General features: G+C 37.6%; 5 protein-coding genes across 11 annotated transcripts; 2 read left to right on the forward strand and 3 right to left on the reverse strand.

The window, feature by feature from the left end:
• Positions 1-852: 852 nt before the first annotated feature.
• LOC110863369 lies at positions 853-5546 on the reverse strand. Of its 5 annotated transcripts, none has more exons than XM_022112660.2 (7): positions 5349-5546; positions 5031-5149; positions 4754-4882; positions 4484-4675; positions 3087-4410; positions 2827-3016; positions 853-2705 (listed from the first exon to the last, which is right to left on the reverse strand). In XM_022112660.2, the coding sequence occupies exons 2-7, from the start codon at positions 5139-5141 to the stop codon at positions 1508-1510; spliced, it is 3144 nt and encodes a 1047-aa protein (XP_021968352.1). In that variant the 5' UTR covers positions 5142-5149; positions 5349-5546; the 3' UTR covers positions 853-1507. The 5 variants fall into 5 exon arrangements, with proteins under 5 accessions (XP_021968352.1, XP_021968354.1, XP_021968353.1 ...); XM_022112662.2 differs by having other exon boundaries at positions 5273-5546; XM_022112661.2 differs by having other exon boundaries at positions 5250-5546.
• Positions 5547-7785: 2239 nt separating this feature from the next.
• On the forward strand, positions 7786-11225 carry LOC110863619. Of its 3 annotated transcripts, none has more exons than XM_022112967.2 (7): positions 7786-7998; positions 8069-8299; positions 8375-9739; positions 10098-10439; positions 10511-10619; positions 10844-10929; positions 11023-11225. In XM_022112967.2, the coding sequence occupies exons 3-7, from the start codon at positions 9671-9673 to the stop codon at positions 11194-11196; spliced, it is 780 nt and encodes a 259-aa protein (XP_021968659.2). In that variant the 5' UTR covers positions 7786-7998; positions 8069-8299; positions 8375-9670; the 3' UTR covers positions 11197-11225. The 3 variants fall into 3 exon arrangements, with proteins under 3 accessions (XP_021968659.2, XP_035701782.1, XP_035701789.1); XM_035845889.1 differs by having other exon boundaries at positions 10175-10439; XM_035845896.1 differs by having other exon boundaries at positions 10178-10439.
• A 415-nt stretch (positions 11226-11640) lies between these two features.
• Positions 11641-13920, reverse strand: LOC110841839. The gene is made up of 3 exons (XM_022087538.2): positions 13206-13920; positions 12839-13110; positions 11641-12710 (listed from the first exon to the last, which is right to left on the reverse strand). The coding sequence occupies exon 3, from the start codon at positions 12699-12701 to the stop codon at positions 11667-11669; it is 1035 nt and encodes a 344-aa protein (XP_021943230.1). The 5' UTR covers positions 12702-12710; positions 12839-13110; positions 13206-13920; the 3' UTR covers positions 11641-11666.
• Positions 13921-14314: 394 nt separating this feature from the next.
• LOC110859672 (prodigiosin synthesizing transferase PigC) lies at positions 14315-20851 on the forward strand. Its single transcript, XM_022108678.2, has 24 exons — positions 14315-14516; positions 14593-14762; positions 14846-14975; positions 15044-15155; positions 15227-15280; positions 15414-15524; positions 15606-15817; positions 15880-16002; positions 16077-16378; positions 16440-16561; positions 16630-16899; positions 16969-17116; positions 17217-17522; positions 17586-17716; positions 17976-18204; positions 18280-18294; positions 18379-18615; positions 19017-19101; positions 19186-19436; positions 19519-19694; positions 19763-19996; positions 20072-20150; positions 20219-20444; positions 20516-20851. Exons 1-24 carry the CDS (start codon positions 14426-14428, stop codon positions 20644-20646), a joined length of 3945 nt encoding a protein of 1314 aa, XP_021964370.2. The 5' UTR covers positions 14315-14425; the 3' UTR covers positions 20647-20851.
• Positions 20835-23140, reverse strand: LOC110859764 (probable inactive purple acid phosphatase 16). Its single transcript, XM_022108787.2, has 8 exons — positions 22523-23140; positions 22363-22449; positions 22088-22288; positions 21559-21918; positions 21415-21476; positions 21254-21349; positions 21120-21177; positions 20835-21026 (listed from the first exon to the last, which is right to left on the reverse strand). Exons 1-8 carry the CDS (start codon positions 22858-22860, stop codon positions 20876-20878), a joined length of 1353 nt encoding a protein of 450 aa, XP_021964479.2. The 5' UTR covers positions 22861-23140; the 3' UTR covers positions 20835-20875.
• Between the last annotated feature and the right edge of the window lie 1449 nt (positions 23141-24589).

Consider the following 24589-nt stretch of genomic DNA (forward strand, 5'->3'; position numbering starts at 1 on the left):
GGTTGTATTCTATAAATTTTTTATTTTTCTATTTTTTTTAAGGAACCTTATTAGAGCATTTCAACGTTTTGGGACTGTACCTGCACGGACTACTGATTTCCATCATAACGTCCTGCTTGGCTCCACTAATTGTTCCCGTCGTACTCGATAAAATAGATCCAACGTATTTTTGGTTCAGAAATTTCGAATGTTTTTGCCCAGTTTTTAAAACCGTAATTCGCTCCGTTCTTATTTCTCTGCTCTGCATGCACACAAGTATAATGAAATTTGGGGCCATCATATTCGCCTCAAATATTTGCCTGCTGTCGGAAATGATAGTCAGAAGAATGACACCCCCCAGAAACACGACCAAGTTTCAGTGCTTCTCATGCAGAAATATTTTTCTGAATGTAAGGAAATACAAGGAAATGGAAATTATTGTAAAATTTCAGAATCATTTTTACTTCTATTGTTTACCGGTCAGTATGTTTCTTTCATTTATAATTGCAATCGAAATGATATATTTGACAGTTAAATTTGCGACGGTAATACCTCCACCTTTGACCTTAGTTTGTGTCGTTAGTGCGGCGAGCATCGTCGGAATGGGACACTGGATGCTGCCCCTCTTTGCAAATGTTAATACAGAATCTAAAGAATTTTTGAAATGTAGAAATGTGAAAATTAAGTCTGCCTTGGGACTGCGACAGTTGAAAGGTTGCGGCGAGTTAAGGATTTGAGTGGGAGGATGTTTCTACGTTCGAAAAAGCGCAAGGGTTGAGTTCTTGTCGAGTCTGTTGTACAACTCGGTGTCACTATTAATTTCGGTGTGAAGATGTTTGCACGTACGAGTTATTACTTAAACAGTTGAACTAATTAATATATACTAATTTCGATCAAGTCTTTTATTTACTGAACAACGATATGTATTTGCACATAATACATTTGCCCGTTTGTATTACATAAAAATATACATAGTTATAAAATTTGATCATCTTTATCTAAAAAGGGAACAAGTTTCCCTTCTTTCTTTAAAATATCGTTCATTATCCGTATATCAAAACATATTAAGGTATGTAAATACTTAGTACAGAACAATAAGACAGAGAAGGACGAAGGCGAACTGTCAGTGCGTAAAATTGTCGCAGTAAAGTTTTCTTCAAGTAGATTGCATGGAAACAAATCGGACATAGATACATACATATGAGGGACAGATAAATAAGTTATCTCTCAATTATAATTAGTGTATGTACATGCCTCAAATCTACGATGACAGAAAATAGGGTAAGGAAGTACTAGTTAAAATTAAACAAAATACTTGCGAAGTACAAATTTCTTTAAATGCTATTTTTATATGAACAAGATACTTTTTTTCGCTAGGAACTCTAATTTTTATCAAATTGTGTGACAACATTGTATCCAAAAATATAAGTAAACTTACATCACACATAATTATTTCTTGCAGAGTAATAAACTTACATATTCGTTTACATGCAAATTATTACCATTGCTGTTTCGCATGTCAGTCTTTTTACTCAATTCCATACGCCCTCAACTCGGCTTTTACCCTGTCTAAGTAACTAGGATCTGGATACCCGTATGATTGGACCCCGCCTGACTGTGACGTTTTGTGATGAATGTTCCAAACCAGCACGTTTTGCTGTCCTGTCGTCACGCTGGTTCCAATAGTGAAACACAACCTCCGGTCCCAAGCAGTCCTCAAAAGTTGAAGAACTTTCTGCCCTTCGTCATTATCTGGAAGAAATGCCGTCCTGTTGAGTGGATGAGTCCCGGTAACATTGTACGTTATTGCGATGGACCCCCACTTCTCGTAGCCCGTGCAGGGTATTGAACTTTGAGTTTCTCGCATTATTCCGACAGGACACGTTCCCACTTCAATTCCACAGATAGCTTGGCAGAAGGGACATCTAATCGACCTGTGTGTTACACCGGACATTGTCATCCGAGTAATTTCAATCTGTTTGTAGCAGGCCGTGCATAATTTGTGCGTGCAGGCGAGCTCGTTCCAGTCGGTGGGAGAATTCGAGACGTAGCTATTACAACAAATTGGACAGTCCTCCATTTCTGTGCTTGTTGCAGGTGCTGAAAGGTCACTTGAAATTGGTGGTGATAAATAATCTTGATCAAAATCTGTCGCCCAGTCTAGAATATCTTGGTCTGTCAGTTCCTTTAACTCAGGTTCTTCCGCCGTTTTGCTGGTTCGAAGGGAGGAAGAATACGTGCTTGGTCCGGGCGTTGCGGGGTCGGGGTCGCCGGAAAGGTCAATAATGTCAATTGGTTGAACTGGAGAAACACTTTGTTGATCTCCATGATCCAGCAGGTAGTTTACCGTTTGATCAATATTGTATCTAAATTTCTTTAGTAGTTCTCGATTCAGGTCAAGATCGTAAAATCCAAGATTTGCTAACGTTGCTAATTTATCAACGACAGAGTCGTCACTTTCATCCACGACTGCATCTTGGACTGTGGGTTGAGGTTGCTGTTGTCCGACGCCCATCTGCGAGAATATAGTTCCAGCAAAAAATGGCCATGGCTGGGACGAGGACGAAGCAGGTGGTAGCGGGATCGAGCCCGGAGCTGATGGTTTCCAGGCGAGAGGTGGTAATTTACTGCGGAAGGAGGCAGTGCTATTTTGCGAATTGCGAGAAGACGATGGCATGTGGGTGGCAGATTGGTAATTGATTTTGTACAAAGGACAGCATTGATACCTGAAAAAATCAATGGTCACGTGGATATTAATAAATTAGACGCGAGTATTTAATTTGTGACAGGATGTTAAGGAAAATGTCAGCATTATTTTATATAAATTTAAGTATCTTATTCTCTTACCTGTTATAAATTACATACTCGTTATCCGACGCCGGTCGTGCAACAATCGAATCAAAAAATGAATCGTTATAATTCCTCTTTTGGTTTTTACTCTTTTCCGGCTCTCTCACTAATTGATTTTTATTCGGTAGATGATCCACGGACAAACAATCTCCGAGCAAAACTCCAAAAACGAGCACAATTCCGGTTCCTTGACAACATAACATTTTAATTATTTAACTGTTGTACGTATTATGTCTAATAATAAGATGTTAACATACCACCATCATAATTAATCGACTTTTGTGGATTATCCGCAAAATAAATTCCCCTCCCAAGTAATCCTCCGCCAGCATTTCCCACGCGCTCGTCTAATCCTTGAGCCAAGATTGGATCGATACTCGTCGCTGATCTTGTACAATGAAAGAGCAGCGCCATGTTATCCGTGTATGGGGTAGCTTCGACGGCGGCATCCTTATCATAATTAAAAGACATTTGTGCACTTCGTACGACTTGCTTGTCGTCAAGCCCTAAATTGGATAGGAGACCAAGATCGTCACTTTTAGAACGGAGCATTTCCTTCCGGGTGTTGACGAATCTAGCCCACAGGTCGGGATTCACTACTTGTTGTACTGTCGTTATTTTGACGGGGTTCAATAATTCCGTAAGAGTTGCGTACTCTGGTGTGGTGTCACTGACTGGAAATAATTTGTATGGAGCGAGACCTGCGATTGTGTCGTCGAGATACTCCTGATGGTTTGGAGGTACGAATGGCAGCGCGGTCGGTGGCGGTGGTGGTGGCAGTAGTGTTGCCGGAGTGGTGTATGGCAGTAGTGTTGCCGGGGTGGTGTATGGCATAGGCGTTACGGAAGTAGTAATTGGTGGTAGATAATTATACGGTTGGAATGATATGCTGTTAAATGCTGTTGCTGGTGGTGCATAATATGGTTGGAATGTTGATGGTGGGGGTATAGGCGGATTTTTAATGGTTTTAGTTTTACGTTTTCCTGGGGGTTTCTTAGGTGCTGGTGGTGGTTGCGGTTGCGGTTGTGGTGCTTGCATCTGTGGTGTTTGTGGCACACTTGTCGGCATTTGGTACGCCATGGATGCTACCATGTCGATTGTTGAGGCATAATTCTGTGACTGCGTTGCGGTTGGTGTTTTAGTATTCCTTTTACGTTTTCCGACCGATGGCGGTTGTGGAAATTGTGGTTGTGGTGTTTGGATTTGGGGAGGTGCTGGGGTTAAGGGTGTTGATGCTGTTACCCAGTTTAAGCCGCTCTGAATACTCTGAAACCCTGACGACGATGATGATGATGATGAAGGTGATGGTGCTGACGTTGTCGAGGGTGGGGTTGGATTATATTGATTCGTGTCATAATAGTATGGAATGTTTGATCCTGCTGACGAATACGGGGAATAAGATGACCATGATCCATTGTAGGCTGGTATAGTGGGCGTGGGGGTGGGTGGAAGAGTAGCTGTAGAGTTAGTGAAGGTAGCAGATGAATTACTGCTTTGTGGACCTTGCGGACTTGCATTGTAACCTTGCGGACCATATAAACCATACCCGAAATTAAAATTAGTTTGAGTTGGTTGTTTGCCCTGTTGAAAAATATTTACATTGTGAAATAAGGCATACATATCTTCAATTATATTTAAACTAGTTAAATCTTACACTTGTGACGTAAGGATCGCTGAGATAAGGCGGATTTGACATAGTAGTAGTTGCGGTGAAAGTACTAGTTGCTGTCGTACCCACTATTGGATTCGAAACCTTTGTAATTGTGCAATTTTCTTGATTATCTGGGGTACCAAGACTTATATTTCCTGCAAGTTGTGGCTGTGGACATTTAGAAAATCGTAGTTTCTGTGCAATTAAAAAATTGGAAATTAATTTTTTACCCTGTTACATATGTATAATTTAATTGTCACGATTAATTGTTACCATTGACCCGTTAGCAGCATTATCGCTTGACGGTGCAACAATTGAACACTGATAAGTAGCCGGGGGTGATGGGGGTGGACAAACTGCACTGCTCGGCGCTGTTGACAAAGGTATCGACGGTATCGTAGGCTGGAATAAAATATAATGATACAATAGCCACTTAATTATCCCACGTACAAGACCTATTTTGAATAAACTAATTAAAAAATTACCTACTCTAAACCTTAATTGTAACAAATCCTGGCTACTCAATTATCCAAATTCACAGCAAACTTACCACACTACGATAAGATAAACTACACGATGGCAGACTTTGATTATTATGGCTTTGTACCAAACTAAAGTTTGAACTGGTACGATTGTCGCTCGTCGTGATAGGAACTTCCATCGTTAAATCTGCAAAAAAATGAAATGAATACAAACTAAATATTTTTTTAAAAAACTAACCAACCGGTATAAATCAAATATGTACACACAAAAAACTGAAATGATTCACCATTAAGCAGTTTAAGCACTTACTGGTAACCTATCACTTATCATTTGTATATTTACTTTGTACTTATGCAATACTATTTGTGGAGATGAGTAAACGTACGAATCTATTTCGACGATCACAACAAACACCGACTGATTCCAATTTGGCACAGTTTTTGTGGCTGGATGGCAGTGAAGTTGCTGGAAGTTTTCTCTCTTTGTTCGCCTTTTACTGCTTTTCACAATGGAGCATTGTGTGAAAGGCTGCCTACGACTTTGAAGGGTCGATTTTTGGGCTTATTTATTTCAGACCGATGAATAAACATAAGAAGATATATGTGTATATGTGCTATAACACGATTGTATATATTTAAGTATACCGTGATCTGTGATTTCAGACAATGAGCTCTTTGTCCTTCTCTATTTGTCATTTACTGAAGCCATATTTAAACAGTTTCCATGAAATCTGTAATCTTAATCTTTTCGTGTGGTAGAGGATCATACCATATTTTTATTCATTTTCACACCCACTTTCGTAGAACTACGAATTACAACTTGTAATTTACAAGTTGACGAAACGTGTGTATATATATAAGACATAAATAAAGGCAATTTGAACCAATTAACATGCATTTATTAACCGTGTATGCATATGTAAATGTTTATATTACTAATTATGTATCAGTATACGTGGAATAATAATGCTCGGTTAAATGTTGTAGGAATTATGCATATATGTATATGCATAATAGTCATAACTTGAGGCAATTAGATTTCACAGTAAATCGGACCCAAGACATATTCAATCGAAATTAATGTACAAATTTTGTTAAATATGTAATTCAGTTTGTACATAATTGACGTGCGAGGAATATAACGTTCGAGCTGGTGGACATGATGATGTTTGCGTGTTAAAATATTTGGTGTCACTCATGCAACATTATTAACAAATTGGGATACCGGATTATATTAAAGCCGTCGGAGATAATGGACAATCTCAAATTAGCTTGTTAGATTATTTCCCGATAAATCCTTTGACCGTTATTTTTGCTAAAAACCTGTCAAAAGTCCCGACGTCGTCTTAATGTGAAATTCAAAACGGACAATGACACAGAATCCTACTCCATGACGACATCAAATTTGCGTAGTTGCACTGCTGGCAACAACCTAGTGAATATACAATGTACGCAGAAACATAATCTCGGATCACCTTTAATCTTTGGAGTGGTTATGAAGTCATTTGATAAATATGTTTGGTTTTGGGTACTTGGAGAAAATACTATACCGTTTGGATATTTGAGTTTATACACTATGTACATATTTATATAAGTATGTGTGTAAATATGAACTTGAGTAGCTGAAAGTAAGCAATTGTCGATTTTCAAGTTCATTTCAGAGGGGTTCTGGTTTCAAGATACATACGCAGCAGCATGGTATACATGAATATAAATAAAATGCTGGGAAAAACTCATTATTTAGGTGATCGACATCTGCGAAGAGCACGAGAGCAAACAGAAGTCCCGCATGATAAATATCCGATGATTCATGAATATAAAAAATATATGTACCTAACATGATTTTAATTTACTTTTTGAATTTATATGTATTCGTGGTTTGGGCTTTGAGTACGTTTAGAGTTCAGGCTAAACTTTAAATTAATACATTGTAGCGATGCATGCTCTCCACATTTCTTTTGTTAAATATTAATATTTTTGAGCAACTGGGCTGTGCAAAATGGTGCTCTGTCACTTTGAACCTGAATAATTTACTTCACAACATACCTAAATATATTCTATTGGTTATTGCAATTGAATTAATTTTAAAGAGAGGAACCACTTTGGTAACGCTTGTATGTACGTATGTAAGCACATACATTTATTTATTTTCTCCTCCCTACTTGTCCAATTTCTAACCCGCATCTAATAAAGCTATCTTTTTTTGCAAATAATCTCCACAAAATTATCTTAATTATTAAGGATTGTGTGCATAGATTTTTACTCAAACACAAACACAAATGCTATAATACTAAATATCTATGCAGCACGAGCACAGTAAATAGTTTTATGCAGGTAAATATCTATGTACATAGATACATAGAGGTACAATGTATGCGAATTGCTTTGCGCTGGCATGCTTTTTCCTCTACTTGGGGTTGGCTGGATAAGTTATTATGCAGTTACATTGTTATCTAAAATGGCCACGTTATCAAAGCTGGATCGCAGTAAATACATATCTAATTAAATTATGACGAATTAATATTATCACGCAGATTATATAAGTTTACCATAGCACATCACAAATATGTACTTAATACCTTTCTGTATTACAATTGACAACTACACACATTACAAGTAACCGGAGCATCTGGTTTAAATAATGCAAAGATGTATTTCATCTTCATTTACTGACGCATGTATGTATTTGATACAATTCTTCCACGTTTAACAACAATCACGTTCCAGTTGCAGAATTTGAATATGAAAGCAAGAATAATTTACAAAATAATGCCACAAAAAGAGAATTTAAATACTTATACATGGTCAGATCAATATAAGAAGGTCAAACTACCTAGTATAATTTTACTTCCACCTTTCTCATACGTTGCTAAATTTCCTCTTCCAAAATGAAACTTTCTCTCGTCTTTTTGTGTCTTTCCATCCTTGTGGCCCTTTCTCATGGACGGGCTGCTAAGGGATACAAGGTTAAAGGGGACAAGGTGAAGGTAAGCTCGCATGAGAAGGACGATCACAAGCACTGGATTGGGAATAATGGTACGAGATTACGAAAAAAAAATCATTTATTGCCTTCACGATTTTGAAGAAATCTTTTGCACTTTATCAGATGATCACAAGATTCATGGGTCGAGATCCAGTGAGTCTAGTGAGTCCAGTGAGTCAAGCGAATCCATCGAATCTGGGGAAGAACCAACTGACGCCCCTACCGACGCACCCACCGACGCCCCTACCGACGCACCTACTGATGCCCCTACCGACGCACCAACTGACGCTCCCACAGATGGTCCCCCAAGATACGTTTGTCCTCTAGAAGGATCCGTCAAATTTGCACATGAGAGTAAGTAATGAAGTTGTTTAAAATTTGCACATAATAAAGTTTCAAAGCTCCTAAATTTAACTTTCTCGTTTACAGCCTTATGTGAAGCATTTTGGCTTTGTGACAGTGGACGCCTTGTCGAGCCGTATTTCAACTGCCCGACCGGTTTGTATTTTGACGCCGTTGCTCAGCAATGTACCCTTCCCAGTGAAGTCCTTTGTGCTCGAGATCAAATCTAAAATTATGAAGGCGCTTATTAACAAAGGAATTAAGTTCCAGCAGTTCAAAATTGTTAATGGTTGGCATATGTTTAATCATCTAGGAATAATAAATTCGGCATTTGCATGATCATTTGAGTTTATTATTAATAATATGCATAATATATAATTTTTCACAACAAATGGTTTTTCCACAAATCCTGACGTAGTAAATACGAATTTATTTATTTTGCATTGAGGGAAAATTGATGACGATATGAAAAATCAAAAGCTTTAACATTCTGATTTTTTAAGTGCTAAATTGTCTACCAATTATATTTACATATGTGGTGACCTGTCAATACCTAAGTGCACGATTTGTGCTTACATTCTTAAAAAAGTATTATCACTGTGATATGTATCACATTTAATTTATTGGACATGACAATGCTATTTGAAAGTTCTTTTTTAATTGTACCCTATACGTAGCCTGTACATATGCACATTTGTATGTAAATACATATGCACACAAATCTCCACATGCACATCTGCAGGTAAATATGGACATTGCCCTTCAATTTTCACTTGATTGGACGTATTAATTAATTTCCCCCTCACCCACCCTTTCATGTTATCACTCAAATTATTATCATTCGCTTACACTGTTCTATTTTACAATTAATAATTAGTCCTCATCTCTCTCTGATCTCTCTTGTCTGCGCGACATCAATGTCAGAAATCTTTCTCTGTCTTCTTCACCCCGCAGGCAAGCCGAATCTCGGCAAGATTGTTAGTCAAGTTCATTAGTAGTTGAGACGCGACTGGTACACGGCGTGCTTATTTTAGCTCAGCCATTAATCACTGACACACCAATCTGATGGATCAATTGGATTTTAAACTGGTGAACCGTTTATTATTAACAAATACAATTGAATGAGTTTATTGGACCAAGTACATAGGTAACCAACAATTGCGATTCATATTGATTTACGACTGCGTGATATTAAAATCAAAAATGTTCTTTGGGAAACCACAAGATTTATCTGTCATTGTCACCTCAGACTTTTAGATGCAATTTGGTCATCACCTGTGATAATACAAATATTTATTATTCTGTATTCAACGAAAATAAATAGTTAAAGAAGGAGTTCTCGAATCTCTAAAAGTACGATAAACTTAGACCAGCAAAGTACCAATGAATCCTAGTAATTCTGAGTGGAAATTAATTTATCAACTAAATGGTGGATTTTCTAATTTTTCTCTGGTAAGTAGTATTTAAAGCCATTACATATTTGAATCTATTAAAAGAAACAGTTTGCATGGACGTTTGTAAACTTCAATGTACACTTCAAACTTACATACATGCAAGCCCCAATTTTTACAAAAAGTTTACAAAAATTGTATTGAGTAACCTCAAATGACAAATATATTGTAAAGTTAGTTTTACACACATTTTTTTATAAAAATTGAAGTTTACAGAGTTATTATAACCGTCCACGTGATGTTCGTAAATCTACATATAAATATGCATGCGTTACGTACATAGATAAGTATGTACATATGCCAATAAATGTATCTATGTATAAGCAAGTTATTTGCAATATATTTCTGCACCTCCACAGGTAAATCCATTCATATCCCAATCGCCTAACATTATAAAGTCTAACACCTATTCTTACCCCAATTATTACACGGGTAGTAGGAACGACTACTACTGGGAAGAGGATCACGTCTCATCGGAAGAAGAATTTTTACACCATGATATCCACACTATTAAAACAATCATACTTTTGACCCTTCTTCCAACTATCCTCCTTCCGCTATTGTTAGCCTGCATTTGTTTCTCTCACATTTCATTGCTACTATTTCTCCTCAAATTCAAATTCCTTCCAATACCCGTTATTGTGAGACAACCCCCACAACCAACTGGAGGATGTGGAAATCTTTTAATCAGACAAGTCTCGGTACAGCTATTTTATTTAAAGTGATGCATTAAGCTTTGAGAAAATTTTCATTTTTCTTACTGGACTTGCAGGCAAACTGGCAAGATTCTTACAACTATTGCCAAACTCAAGGTGGTAGTTTAGTCACGGTGGAGTCACAATTCAAGTATGATTGCATACTTGCAGAGATAAGGGAAAGTGGTAAGACGATCAATGCGTTACTTTCGTTGAGCAAATTATGTGAAATTTGAATGAAAGCGATTCATTATTCTTTGGTATCAAATGTTAACAATAATTTGATAAAATTAGAATGTATTTACTACCTGAAATCAAATTTTCGCTGAGAGATATGAATTTTGTCGGCAATTATTGTTACCACCTTCGTACACTAGGTGACAATTTTGTAACCACTAAAATATTTTCAGGATTACCGGATGATATTGTATATTGGACATCAGGCACGGATGCCGCATCCGAAGGAAATTTTGTCTGGGAGACGACAGGTCTTCCGGTAAAATCTATATATGTTTCGCTTAATGAATTTTATTTTATGGGGAATTAAATACATATGTAATATAAAATTCTTTTCGATAAATTCATTCAGGTAACCCAATTCTACCCGGTTGGGAACAATCAGCCTGATAACGGAGCAGGAGGGATCGTAGAGAATTGTATTGGTCTGAGAAAAATCTACCCCCCGAATCCAGTACTGCCTGCCCACGAGATGAATGATGAACAGTGTGCTTTGCTCTATTATTCGATTTGTGATGTGAGCTAAGTAGCTGACCTTACTGATTTTTTATGTAAATGAAATTAGTATTTCAATGTGATATTTATTTTAGTTTAAGTTTAAATTATTTTTGATCCTGCGAAAAAAAGTATTTTTTAAAATTCATACATGTATTTTCAAAAGTTTCCTGAGAGATCTTAACAATATATGATTAGATAATAAATACATGCCTAGAAATATGTAGTTACAATTCTCACATTTTTTTGTAACTTTACAAACTGTAAATTTTGTAAAATTATTATATCAACTTTTACATAATTCTTAAGTAGATAGAAACTCTTTTTCTATAAAATTAGTTAATAATATATAATCAGTTTTTAAGCGTTTTTGGCGTAATGATCTGTCACTTTCTTTGCTTATTAGATTTTTATGAGTTTACAAGATTTAAATTAAGGCAAATTTCTTGAATAAATTTCACCAATTATCACTCTTCTTCATATCAGCAATATTTTCCCATTTCAAGCATAACATATCTCACTTTTCACCCCTGACTCTAAAAGTAGTACATAATCTTGCGGCCTCCCCTCATACTTCCCCACGTCCCTGATCGGTTCGGTCGGATCACTCCTATCAATTTTTACCTTCTCCAACAAAACCTTCCCGTTCCCATCTATCGCGACAGCACGACAATACGCCACTAACAAAACAGGGTGAAAAGTAAACCTAGATTTCCACTCGTTTACAAAATTCAGTGCGAACGAGGCACTTGGTGGACCCCCCGATAAGGAAAACCCTCCCGTGTAACAACCCACCAAATAAATCCTTTCTACGTTTCCTTTCACCCAATCGACCCCCAAATCATAACACAATTTCTCAATCACATCCGCCGGCGATAGAATGTTCGAACCCCCGCCAATCTTAGATTTCATTCCGAACGGCGCCTTAAAACTGCAGTGCGCCAAGATTATAAGTTTCCCATAATTTGAGACGCATCTCTCCTTAATGATGCCCTTACTTCGCAGGCTGCCTTGATAATAACAAGCTCCATCGGAACACCCCAACCGTTCGGCGAATTCTAATATCGTGGCGTCCACTTCGTTTGGACGGAAAGGCACGTAAACGCCACCTTTTGGATAAAGTAATCCTTGTTCCATCGATGTGGCGGACCATGATGTCGCAGTCGGTGGCGCCACGGGCGGAGACATTTTCAGCGTTATAACCCTTATCCAGCTAAACGTTTTTTGCTGAATCCACCATGGCAAGTCGTACCCAACTTTTTCAAAGGTGAGACATCCTATCAAGTTATCCTCACGGGCATCGATGTACCAGGATCTTCCTCCAGTGATGTTCTCTTGATGAGTCCACTCGTTAATGACGGTGTCGGCGGAGTCAAACATTTTCACGTGGACCTGTTTCACTCCGTCAGGACCGATTCCCATGCGCAATTCTTGACCGGGCTGGAAATATCCGGACTCGGCGGACTGGTCGCAACGAGCATGGATTTTGTGGCTGGATCGGTTTCGGACCACTATGGAGGAATTTGAGGCACCCATTTTAGTGTTCTGTGCACAGATTAAAGTAAATTATGTATTTATGTATCATGACTTCCAATCAATATTTGTAAAATCATGAAAATAATATATGCAAGTCGTTTTTTTGCGAAAAAATACAATATGGAATGGCAGCTTACTGATAATATGAGTTTCACGTTTACTTTCGGTTACACCGGTCTCTTCAAGATTGAGCTTATCGAGATCGTTCTGAGAGGCAAACATGTGTGCAACTGATTCATGAATTCTGGATGTGGATGATTTTATATAAATACGTTTACTCATCCTCAGTTCAGTATCAAGATTAGTTAGATCATGAGTTTTTCTTATTTGTTAAGTACATGCATCTGTATAGCGAGTAGAATTGTAATCTTGGGTCATGAGTGCAAACTCGTTTCTCTGTGTCACCAATCTGCGAGACATTATCAAGAAGTCACCATTACTACGTAATCTTTTCAACTACAAGTAATTGGCCGAATGATACATTCATCTTTTTGCTCGACTTACGGGACAGGATTGGTCTTATTTCTATGATGTGATTAATCCGTCGTGCAAACTTTTTCATTAGAAACTGAGTCATTTTATCCAAACCCGAGTACTAGCAAATCTATGAAATCTTGCTTAATGGACCAAATTGTGATACAAATTTGCAGGCATCGAACCTGTCCATAATTCGGGCTAATTTTGACTATCTAAATATATACTATGTAACATCATAACTTATTAATCCGAAGGCCAAAATGCTCAACGGTGGTCATAAACTTTGCCTTCACCTTCTCAGACCTAGACTACTAAATTTCTCAACAACAGTAAAAATATTTATTTGCACTATAATTTAAATAGAGTTTCATGAAAAATTATTATAAGAAGTATGTATACATAGCAAGAGAAAACTTATTAACTTATTAATTTTATTTGCAGCAGGAAAGAAAACTATGCCAAATATTTTGCTTTTACAGATATATACATTTATGTGCATACATGAAACTTTCAATCTTTCCTACAATTTAGTACCACTTTTACGTAACTTTAGCCATAAAATTAACTAAATCACTTCAATAATTTTAGTATATTCTGTATTTATATTTTATTAGTATCTACCTATAAACATATGTAACACCTATGTACAATTCAAAGTCACTGACAATAAGAATATGTAAATGACTGAATAGTATTAACCAAAACGAACAAAAATTATATACAAAATCTCTACTGGTTTTGACCTTGAGTGGCAGATCGGATATTATGCTTAATCGTTCCCAAAGACTCGCACATCAGAATTGAATTGCTCTTTTCGTATAAAAAATTACGCTAAACTACTCTCCACATAAAATTTAAACCAGGTAATACTGATATATATTTACATACATGCATGTACATACATACGAGCAGACATGGGGTCATCTGGCTGGCTTAGGTACATCGTACACTGAGCATGTAACGCTGTGTGAATCTACATGCAATGTGCACATAGATCGCACTTATTATTAACGGCATGCATTTTATTCATGTATGAATACTTATATTCCATCATAATGTGAATAATAACCCAATGCCAAGATAACATTCGGATCCACAATTGCTGGATAAGTAGTTATGCACATCATGCGCATCTTTGCCAATATATAAGAATAACCTCGGACAACTTGTCCTCATTCAATTTTCAGCACTAAAACCGGTCACTTTCAAAGCAATTGGTTTCATCTCGCCAAGTAATCGGAACCACCATGATTCTCCATATTCTCAGATTTGTCCTCACCACCCTGACAGCAGGACTCGTCGCGTTGAACAGAATAACTTGCGACATCTTCCCAAAAAGTAATCCCGTCCCACAATTTGACAATAAATAATTTACTTAATATTAAAAGAAAAATGCACAAAAAAATTCCGACAGAGCTTCGACGTATCCTTAACAAGGTCGCTCTCTCCAACTGGGTGGTGGGATTGCCACAAATTATCCCCGTCTACAATACCTCCACGCCAAAATCGGCGAAGGAAGCTGGAATTTTAGCGCACGATGTCGAATGGGATTTGGAAACACCCCATAAATTGGAGTCTATCCAGGTTAATAGCATTTCTGATATGAGATAATCTTATATTAATTAATCAGGTCTCATAAATAAACAATCGTATGATATTTATAACAGGACGCGGATGACCTGCTCATTCATGGCGTCGATGACAAAGGAAATTGTCTCGTTGGCAGGATCACTCGCTATCACAACAACATGACTAAAGTTTCAGTAGCACTGAGGAGAAGTGGTCAAACATTTACAGGTATGCATAAAAAAATGAAACAGTTCTGAATATGAAATGTGTACATAATTTTTGCTACGAAAATATAGTTGAGCTCGAAGGTGAGACACCCAATCAGGTCGAATTTTCCTTAGGAAATTTCAAGCTCGAACTTCTCGAACCCTTTCGTTCTTGGAGATTATGGTTCAACGGTTACATGCGGTATTTATTATCCCAACTAACAAAAAATAAAATCAGTTTCAGTAATTATTTAAGAAATTTTGAAAATTCAGAAATCATGAGACATCATCTACCGATAACTTGGTCCATGTTACTCTTAATTTTCTGTAAGTTGTTACAATTTATTTTCCTAAGAAATTAAGTCAATACTAAAATTCATAGCCAAGCATTTAAATTACGTAATGCCGTCATAATTTCACAATAGATAAATGTACAAAATACTATTCGGCATGTATGTAGATGGAAACCACTCGATTACGCCAAGGACTTCCATAAAGATGCAAATATTTCTCTTCTGGCAGACCTGTTTTCATGGAATAGACCTTTTGGACAGAATTTTTCAAATATTAAGTAAATTGTACCCTCCTTTCCTTCATAAACTTTACCACACTAACGGATAAAATTATATATGACGTATGTATAAATTCTCAGAGATATGATACCCAACGGCTACCATCAATTCGGCATACTTCACGGAGTAGCAAACGTTGATGGAGACAACAACAGTAGAGATAATGCTCTTTACATGTATGGAACCCGCACCAGGCGGCGTCTAACCCTCAATCATAGTAATGACGCCCTCGTAGAAATTTTCGCCATGCAAGACAAGGATGGCGACGTTCTCAGATTGATGAGTCGTAATGGTGAGACTGTAAATCCATTAAATTTTAACGAATTTTACATTTATCCTCTTCTCTCCTCGAAGGAGTCTGGATTGACGGAGAAGAGTCGTACAGTTCAACGCTCGTAGTCCCAACGGAACAGATTCATGTTGACGCCACAGGCTTCGACAAAAATTCCACCATTCCTAAATTGTTCGAGGTTGCAGGTACTTGCTTCTGCATAATTTTCACAATATCAATAATCTCCAACTCATCTCCATTTCCTCTCTTATCTCACTAGACAAAAAGTCAACGATGCGAGTTGAGATCTGGCCAAATTATGACTCCGTCAATGTAAACGATTCTTTGGATTTTGTTCTCCTGCAAATGGAAATAAACGGGAAGGAAGCGCACGGAATTATTATAAGAATTTCAAATCCACCACTTCTAATAACCTCGGCGATAGAAAATAGGAAACCCGTCGATGTAACTGACGTCTTGGCCATTTCTTTGGAATTGGACATCTGTCGGAACACTGGTCTCGTTGGAGGAAAGGGAGCATCTCTTGCCAAATTAGCTGCGATGAATAGAAGAACGATTAAAGTATGGCCAAATTTATAATAATATACATTTCAGGAAGTAAACTAATTTCGGTATTTTTTAGGAATTTAAAACTGCGCGAGGATTTTGCGCCACGACCAACTTATTTTGCAAAATAGTCGATGAAAAGCGCTTGAAAAAGATTTTTGAAGACCAAGCCACAAGTTTAGAAGAATCGTGTTTGGGGTTAGTATAAATAAAAGTATCACACCAACTTAAAGGCAAAATTTACCCGTCTTACTTTGAATTTACAGAGCAACTGAATTCGTAATGAGTTGCACGTCTGCTGCTGCAGAAGATATTCGCCCATTGGTCGAGTCACATTTAGGACAAATATTTGGAGAAAGTCGCTCCCACGAGTTACGGTTTGCTGTGAGGTCTTCAGGCATTTTGGAGGATGGGTCCGACCTGTCCTGCGCTGGACAAAACGCATCATTTCTTGACCTGGAGGAGACAGCCATTCCACAGAAAATCGTGCAATGTTGGGCGTCAGCGTTCACATTTCAATCTGTTTCATATCGTCTGTAAGTGTGACCACGTGCTCTTGCTATTAATTATTTTCATCGTATGTATAAATTCCTTGAAAAATATAGAAATCACGGTCAGCCAGCTGTTACACGAATGGGGGTCGTCATCCAAGAAATGGTTGACGCATCAGCCGCCGGAGTTCTTTTCACGGCCGATCCACTCACCGGAAATCCATTTCAAATACTCATCACGGCAAATTATGGACTTGGAGAGGTACATAAATTGTACTAAATAATGTGGTAACAAAATTGACGTCACCGAAGACACATTTCTCATGCTTTGACATTTAATGATTAATTGTGTAATTTTTAAGAGCGTCGTAAACGCGACCTGCGATCCTGACTGTATCACGATCCAGCGACCCCGTTCCATCCAATGTCGAGGAGCCTGTCAGAAAACCCAGTTGTCCATCCACCAAAAAATAATTGGCCAAAAGAAGTCAAAAGTAATTTTAAAATCGGGCAGAAAATCAACCGAAGAGGAAACATTGAGCGATTTTGACTCTACTCGTTTGTGCTTATCGGAACCCGACATCCTCCAGTTGGCCGTCATAGGCATAAATGTCGAAAAAGAGCTGGGTCAGTTGAAACCGGTCGATATTGAGTGGGCCATCACGCAGGTGGGATTATTTTTTCCTTAATTTCACGATAAGAACCTGACAATATTTTTCTATATAAATAAGACTGGAGACATTTACGTCTTGCAAAGTCGACCCATGACCTCGCTAGATGCGTGGACTGATTTTGAAATTATGCATCAATTCGACTCCTCCATTAGGACCAGAATTGAGTTGCTGACCAGAGCAAATGCTGGGTGAGCAAATGAACAATTAATGCCGTACGAAAATTTAAACGGAGGAAATTGACACATTTTGTATCGAAAAAACATTCAATTTTACACGATTTCTGCATAAACTTTTATTCAGAGTAAAATGACCAGTATTTTGTTACCTCCGGAACTTATACTAAAACGTGCAGAATTCTGCAAGAAATGCTTGTGTCAATCTTTGACAGGTCAACTTTCATGCGGTTATACATACATGTTTAATTCATCCCATCTCCCTTTACTGCAGGGAAGTTATGCCCAAACCGTTGCACGCTTGTACTATTCAATCCTTAACGAGGAATTTGGACATTGGACTTCAAAACGGCATGGCGAAGAGGAGTAAGGATACGGCTTGTTCTGTCGTGTCGAAATCGTGCCACGTCCACTGCAACAAACTCTTCGTCTCCGTCTATCCAACGCTGTACAGAACAGTTGACGCCAAAATTACTGCAGCCATTTGTTGCCTTGACCTTACCGTATGTACAAGAAACACGTTTAATGTTTAATTACATAACTTGTCTTTGTAATATAATTAATTCGGTTAATTTCAGGTCTTCGGCCGGCCCGTAAGAATATGAATATTTACAATTTACTGAAGTATGTAATTGACCTATTCTCACAGGATAACAAACTTGTCCACTTTTGAATAGATGATAACCCCAGAAGTTCACAAGGTTGCGGTCGAACGATACGGAGCATCGTCTCCCTCATCAAAAATATTCGGCGCAATAGGCGCCATCAAATCTATAAGAAATAACAGCAAGAAAATGGACCAGATCGATGCGGCGTATGGTGCATGGACTTCCAAACTCAATAATAAGGACGCCACTATCTCGGCAAAAACGATTTACGATCAAATCACCGCGGATTTGATGGTAGTGCATCACGTGAGCTGGATAATATTTAAATTTCACTGATTTTTTTATTTTTCACGAAAAATGTGGCAAATAATGAACAACGATACAACACGACGGTTGCCAATCGACTGATTATTTATTGTCAACATGCAACATGATTATATAGACATCATGAGTAATAAAATATGTATTAATAAATGTATGAAACTGTTCCTCACGACACTTTCCAAAGTGTCTGACCTAAATAGAAAGGAAGTGCTAAATCCTACTCCCAAGAATGGGAATGCTAAGAATGAGCTGACACTGTACAAACGTCCAATAAAGTCGGTGCCATAAACATCCGTTATGAAAAGCTACTTGAAATAGCTAACCTAAATACCTAATATTAGATCATTTTATCCAACAAAAAATACCAAAATAATTCCACGCAGATATCGGTTGACCATTGTGTCATGTCAGGAGCAAGCAGCACGACGTTAATATTTGCATTTATGGCAATTTCAGAAGGCAAACAGGGTCAGATTTTCAATTTATTTATTCTCGTCGAATGCCAAAATCTGAGATTATTCATTATCAATTATTATTTGACTCCAATTTTAGCTCAAGACTGGTCCCCTTCATTGTATGAGGATGTTGGCCGTCTCTTGTCAGTTTATGCGGCCGTGGAGTCGGCTGAAATCCCGACTGACATGGATAAATTGGCTGATGCGATTCTCCTCCGTGGCGAAACAGACACCTTTATCGCCACCAAGACTTCAAAAGATGCAATTTCTTGGCTCCAATCAGACCCTTTTTTGGCCAAAGAACTGGAAACATTTTTTATAAAACATGGTCACCGTTCCATCGCTGAGGTCACTAAAATTTGATCGTACTTAATTATGTATATTATGTAACCCGGCAAAGAAATAATAATAAACCTGACCATAATTACAGATGAACATTGGACAAGACACGTGGCGAACTGACCCCACTCCTTATGTCACCTTATTGAAGAACGTTCTGGTCAACAAGGTAAAAAATCCGGCACGACCGACCGTCAACCAGACCGATCCGCAGAACGATCAAGACTTGCTCTCATCCTTGTCTACACCGTTAGAAAATGGGACAAAGTGCGCTTACTAAAATTACCCATCAATTCAGCAACCAATTATTATTTTGGATTATTTTTTTTATTCAGACGTTTCTTAAAATTCCTTCTGCCCTACTGTCGCCAAACGGTGACGTATCGAGAGAGAACCAAATCAATCATGGTCAAAGTTTTAGAACAGATCAAGTACGAGTACAAACTCCTGGCGGAGGCCATGCTCAAGGAGAGAACAATTCCGGACACGAATTTAATAAAACATTTGACTCATCATGAAATGGGGCTTCTAATTTCGAAACATCACTCCAGCTCAGCCATCATCAATCGGTAATGTGTACAAGGAAACCAGCCGTACTGTTTTCTAGCGCAAATTAATTAACAAGTAACTGCCCACATTTTCAGTGCGATTAAAAGAATGCGGTTATATCCGGTCATGGAGGGGTTAGATTTTCCAGAAATTTCAGTCGGAATTCCAAAACCGGTATGAAAAACAGTCCTTCTAATGTAATCTTTGAACATTATTCTTAATTACATATTTATTATCTCCAGCTGAGCAATTCCACCCACGTGGAAACCTGTGACGTGGTGAAGGGGACGCCCGTCAGTGCTGGGAAAATTAGGGGGACGGCCAAAGTCTGCCTAAATGTGGAAGACGCCTCCAGCCAACTTGAAGATGGGGACATTTTGATTACAACAGGCACGGACATTGCTTGGTCCCCATTTTTCCCAATGCTGGGCGGCGTCGTAACAGAATTGGGTGGTCTTATCAGTCATGGTTAGTATAAATATTAATCTACTTTCACTACTTATGTTTACCACGACCATCTTGTTTTGGGGTATCTGCAGGTGCGGTGGTTGCTCGAGAATATGGTTTGCCTTGCATTGTTGGAGCGGTCAATGCAACAAAGATATTTCGATCTGGGGATGAAATTGTTCTCGACACGAGTGCTGGCACTATTTCCAAAATTAAAATTTAGTATGCTCCAAATCTTTAAATGTGTGTGTAAAATTGCTAAATTTATGCTAAATTCTAATTATTCAGAATGAATTTCCGCAAGGGCTCAAATGCATTGGGCGATGACTATACATATGTAGATAATAAGTATGCTTGATGCTATGTCGACCTGTAAATATGGGTTCTGTAAGATTATAATCTCAAAATAAATACTTAAAATGCAAGAATTTATTTTAATCGGCGGATGAGAATTATAGCTTAAAAGTTGATTCACTCCCCTTCGGGAAAGCATCAATAATTGTACCGTTCTCCAAGCGTACATAGTTTAGTCGATGTGTGATATCTTCTTCTTTAAGATTGACCACTCGCGCACCTCGTGCCCAGTTTCCGTATCCTCCGTATCTGTAAATGAATTATCCACACTCATTTACTGTAAAAATTACTATTACATATGAATGAAGGTGAACAGGTACACATGTACGCTACTAAACATACCCGCTGTGCCTGTTGTAGCAAATTTGCATCTTTTTATGGTTACAGCACCAGGAATTATCTGCACAAAATAGTGCATATTTTTCAACTAAAATTTATCATGATCCCATAATTCACTCAATAGAATAAGTATGTACCGTGGTCATGTCCAACAAAGGTTGTCATAACGGTGTCCGAATTAACGAGAGCATCCATCAATCCAGTCTCACGATCTTGAGTTACAACTGCTTCATCTAAAAATAAATGTATGCATTTTCCATCCCGATTTTTGATTAATTTTAAAACTCCTCCTGCTCACCAACCAGTCCGACACAGTCGCTTCTAATTGAAATTGTGGCTTGAATTGCCCGATATTGTCGGCTGCATGTTTTTAATACAAATTTACATAATTCATTTACTTAACTCGCCTCTTAATTAATTAAGTACATCTACAAAACCTTACGTGGGAATGTGAAAGAACGCCAAAGCAGGCACAATTCCCCATTTTTTTTTCATCTTGGCATTTTCAACTTTGAACCAATTAACCACCGTCTCATCCACATTGGCCGGCTTGAGTCCATACATGTCAAAGCCACCTCGAGAGTCGAAGAACCACATAATTAAGACGGGTGTTTCGACCTCGTTGGTCACATTACTTGTTGCGTTAGAGGAGTACACGAGCAAATAGTAGTTGGTCAACCCGGCCAAGTCATCCGTCCCGTCGGTTTGGGTGTATGAGTTGGAGAAAGTTGACTCCACGGCGAAAATACTTTCTCTCGTGGAGGTGAATCCATTGTCGTGGTTGCCATAAGTTGATGCCCACCTTGAGATAATCAATTAGTTTACTTTGTGTAATTTTTGTTATTTGTCGAATTTCATGAAGAAACTTTTATGTAAGATTTCATTTGTCTGCCCATTTAACGTAATTTTTCAGAAAATCTCAATTCAGAAACTACGATGTACATGTTTTTACCATAATTTGACAAATCTACCTGAATCCTCTCTCCTCCAAAGTATTGAAGACTTTTCGGAGATAAAATTCCGGGTTGTAAAACACGAATTCTCCAGTTATCAAGTCTCCCGTGAGAACTACAAAGTCTGGTCTCTCGATCCGTAATATTGTCTGCATTACACGCGTAGAGTTGTTATCTTGTTCTTTACCCAGAGGTAAACCTTGATATTCTCCGTAATGTCTAATTAACAAGAATTTTTTAAAGCGAAAAAATGAATTGTTTCATTTAAATTGTAGAATATGTAATTTACTCACAAATCGGCAAAGTTAACAATTTTAAACGTTCCATTAGTATTGAATCTCAACTTGGGTTTGTCTGCATTCCTCACCGGTTGTGGGCATCTAAATAACCAATTTCATTACAAATGATTCAAAATAACTGAATTTTCCTTAATAGTGACGAATTTTTATCTACCTGATAAAAACTTTGGCCTGTTTCGACCTTTCGGCTAAATTCATCCAAAACACAGCGTTTCCTCCCATGCTGTCAATATTATTCAGCATGTTCTTAATTTTAGGATCCGACGCTACTATGTCGTCAAGTTGGTCGACATTAATTTTCGCCCCTCTCAACCTTGGACACACAGCGGACACAAATTGCAAGATGAGAAATCTACATCGATAACACGGTTCTTGAGTTGGTGACACTACTGATTGTGTAAAATTTCTTCTTCCCAAGTTTCCTCCAGCCACGCCGTATTCACACGAAATTACAACGATGAGACAAAATAAGACCAAATAATTGTTGCCCATTTTCGTAATAATTAATTGTAGTGCACTATTTACTGTAACAGCAATTGTAAATATTCCTTGTGTAGACGACTTATTTGCTATTTCTCCGACAACGAGTCTTCTTGTACTAACTGAAGTAATACTAATAATAAATACAACTGTGATTCCAATAACGGGATTTTTGTGTCACATTCATAAACAATGAATCAGGCCAGAATTATTCTCCCTTCGATTTCCTCGTTAAATATGTATGCACACGTGGAATTTTAGATAATCAGACGCTTTATGAATGATATTCTTTATTTGTGGCATAGTAATAAATGTTTACGTACTAAATACCAGTATCATATATACCACTAAATCTCAATAAAAAAAGATGCATGGTCATTTGGTCATCCTCTTACGTCGCAAAAAGTTATAAACTGTGCAAAAAAGTATTTATAAATTGTGAGCTGTCTCCTACATATATTGATCATTTCATGCAATCTAATTAGTAATGATGCTCATTTTGTGCACTGTTACCACGAAAAATTGACACCCTGGACGAAATATAAATATCTATAATTGAAGGTTATTTATGCGATGGACCAGCAATAAAAACGTAGTAATTATACTAATAATCGTAACATATGCATAATTCATCTAATTAGCGTCATAAATCTCATCGTGGTTTACTGCATGTGCAGCTTGTGCAGGTTAAAGGTAAACACTTCCTTCATTTGTGAGAAATATTTCTCACAAACTGGTCATATTTATTAGGGGGATAGGTAAGAAAAACTCTGGATTATCCGTGGTATTTACATATTCCTTGCTAAAAAATAAGGTATTAAAAGGTATTAAATTTCGTAATGGTGCACTAATAAATTGTTAATAAATGAGCAAGCTACTCATATCTGATGACTGTACTTAATTTAGTTCATAATATGTATTCAATCATACTTAATTCAGCACCATTTTGTTTTAAAATATTGATTTATTCGATTTAAATATGCATATTCGTATACGCATACTCACTAAATTATATTGACAATTTTACATATGGAAAAACAATTTTCTTTAATGTTTTCTAAATTACGGACAAGGGTCAAATTTTTTAAGTACGTGGTACGGGTACCCCACAGAACCTTTTTGCTTTGACCCATGTCTGTTTCTCACGGGCATAGAGTTTGTGGCTCCCAGTACATAGATCAAACAGAAATTACTAATGACATCGTGTAATACGCCATCAAGCCGAACAACGTTATGGGAGTACCCTTACGAATAAAAAAATATGAACCCGCCCAAATCTTAAGGGGTTGGCAACTCCGCATTTGCCGTTTTCTCTGACTTGAAAGCCCTTGCAATTTTAAGCCCCTTATAAAATCCGATGATTTCTTCATTAACTCAGCCATTAAGGAAAATCCTATCTGAATAAACCCCACGATTGCTGCAAATATCGTTACCTCAAGAAATGTGACGGTGTGTGGAACAACCCCGCTCATTTTAATAATCATATATCCCATCATGACAGAATCAAGCAATAGTATTAAAGTACCGACTGGTAATACGTTTCGAATAATGTGATTTGCGACTTGATTCATGATCTGAAGTTGACGATAAGTCCTCATATTTATAAAATATTCGGAAATATTTCGAAAATTGGGCTGTCTACGATTGGTCGTAGTTATCCTGTCCAACGTCTTTATGAACCAAACCAATACATTAACACCAACAATTGCATATTTAATGATATGCATGCAGGCGTGCATTA

Source organism: Folsomia candida, unplaced genomic scaffold (assembly GCF_002217175.1).
Source record: "Folsomia candida strain VU population unplaced genomic scaffold, ASM221717v1 Fcan01_Sc001, whole genome shotgun sequence".
Lineage (NCBI taxonomy): Eukaryota > Metazoa > Arthropoda > Collembola > Entomobryomorpha > Isotomidae > Folsomia > Folsomia candida.

Bases quoted from the DNA above. Each gene is read 5' to 3' on its own strand.
- LOC110859672 (XM_022108678.2), top strand. From the start codon at position 14,426: ATGATTCTCCATATTCTCAGATTTGTCCTCACCACCCTGACAGCAGGA. The intron at 19,102-19,185 runs GTCAGATTTTCA...CTCCAATTTTAG, and splicing joins AATTTCAGAAGGCAAACAGG to CTCAAGACTGGTCCCCTTCA. The intron at 19,437-19,518 runs GTCACTAAAATT...CCATAATTACAG, and splicing joins GTCACCGTTCCATCGCTGAG to ATGAACATTGGACAAGACAC.
- LOC110859764 (XM_022108787.2), bottom strand. From the start codon at position 22,860: ATGGGCAACAATTATTTGGTCTTATTTTGTCTCATCGTTGTAATTTCG. The intron at 22,289-22,362 runs GTGAGTAAATTA...CTTGTTAATTAG, and splicing joins ATTGTTAACTTTGCCGATTT to ACATTACGGAGAATATCAAG. The intron at 21,350-21,414 runs GTGAGCAGGAGG...ATTTATTTTTAG, and splicing joins CGACTGTGTCGGACTGGTTG to ATGAAGCAGTTGTAACTCAA.
- LOC110863619 (XM_022112967.2), top strand. From the start codon at position 9,671: ATGAATCCTAGTAATTCTGAGTGGAAATTAATTTATCAACTAAATGGT. The intron at 10,440-10,510 runs GTACAGCTATTT...CTGGACTTGCAG, and splicing joins TTTTAATCAGACAAGTCTCG to GCAAACTGGCAAGATTCTTA. The intron at 10,930-11,022 runs GTAAAATCTATA...AAATTCATTCAG, and splicing joins GGGAGACGACAGGTCTTCCG to GTAACCCAATTCTACCCGGT.
- LOC110863369 (XM_022112660.2), bottom strand. From the start codon at position 5,141: ATGGAAGTTCCTATCACGACGAGCGACAATCGTACCAGTTCAAACTTT. The intron at 3,017-3,086 runs GTATGTTAACAT...TATGTTGTCAAG, and splicing joins GTCGATTAATTATGATGGTG to GAACCGGAATTGTGCTCGTT. The intron at 2,706-2,826 runs GTAAGAGAATAA...TGATTTTTTCAG, and splicing joins GAGTATGTAATTTATAACAG to GTATCAATGCTGTCCTTTGT.
- LOC110841839 (XM_022087538.2), bottom strand. From the start codon at position 12,701: ATGGGTGCCTCAAATTCCTCCATAGTGGTCCGAAACCGATCCAGCCAC.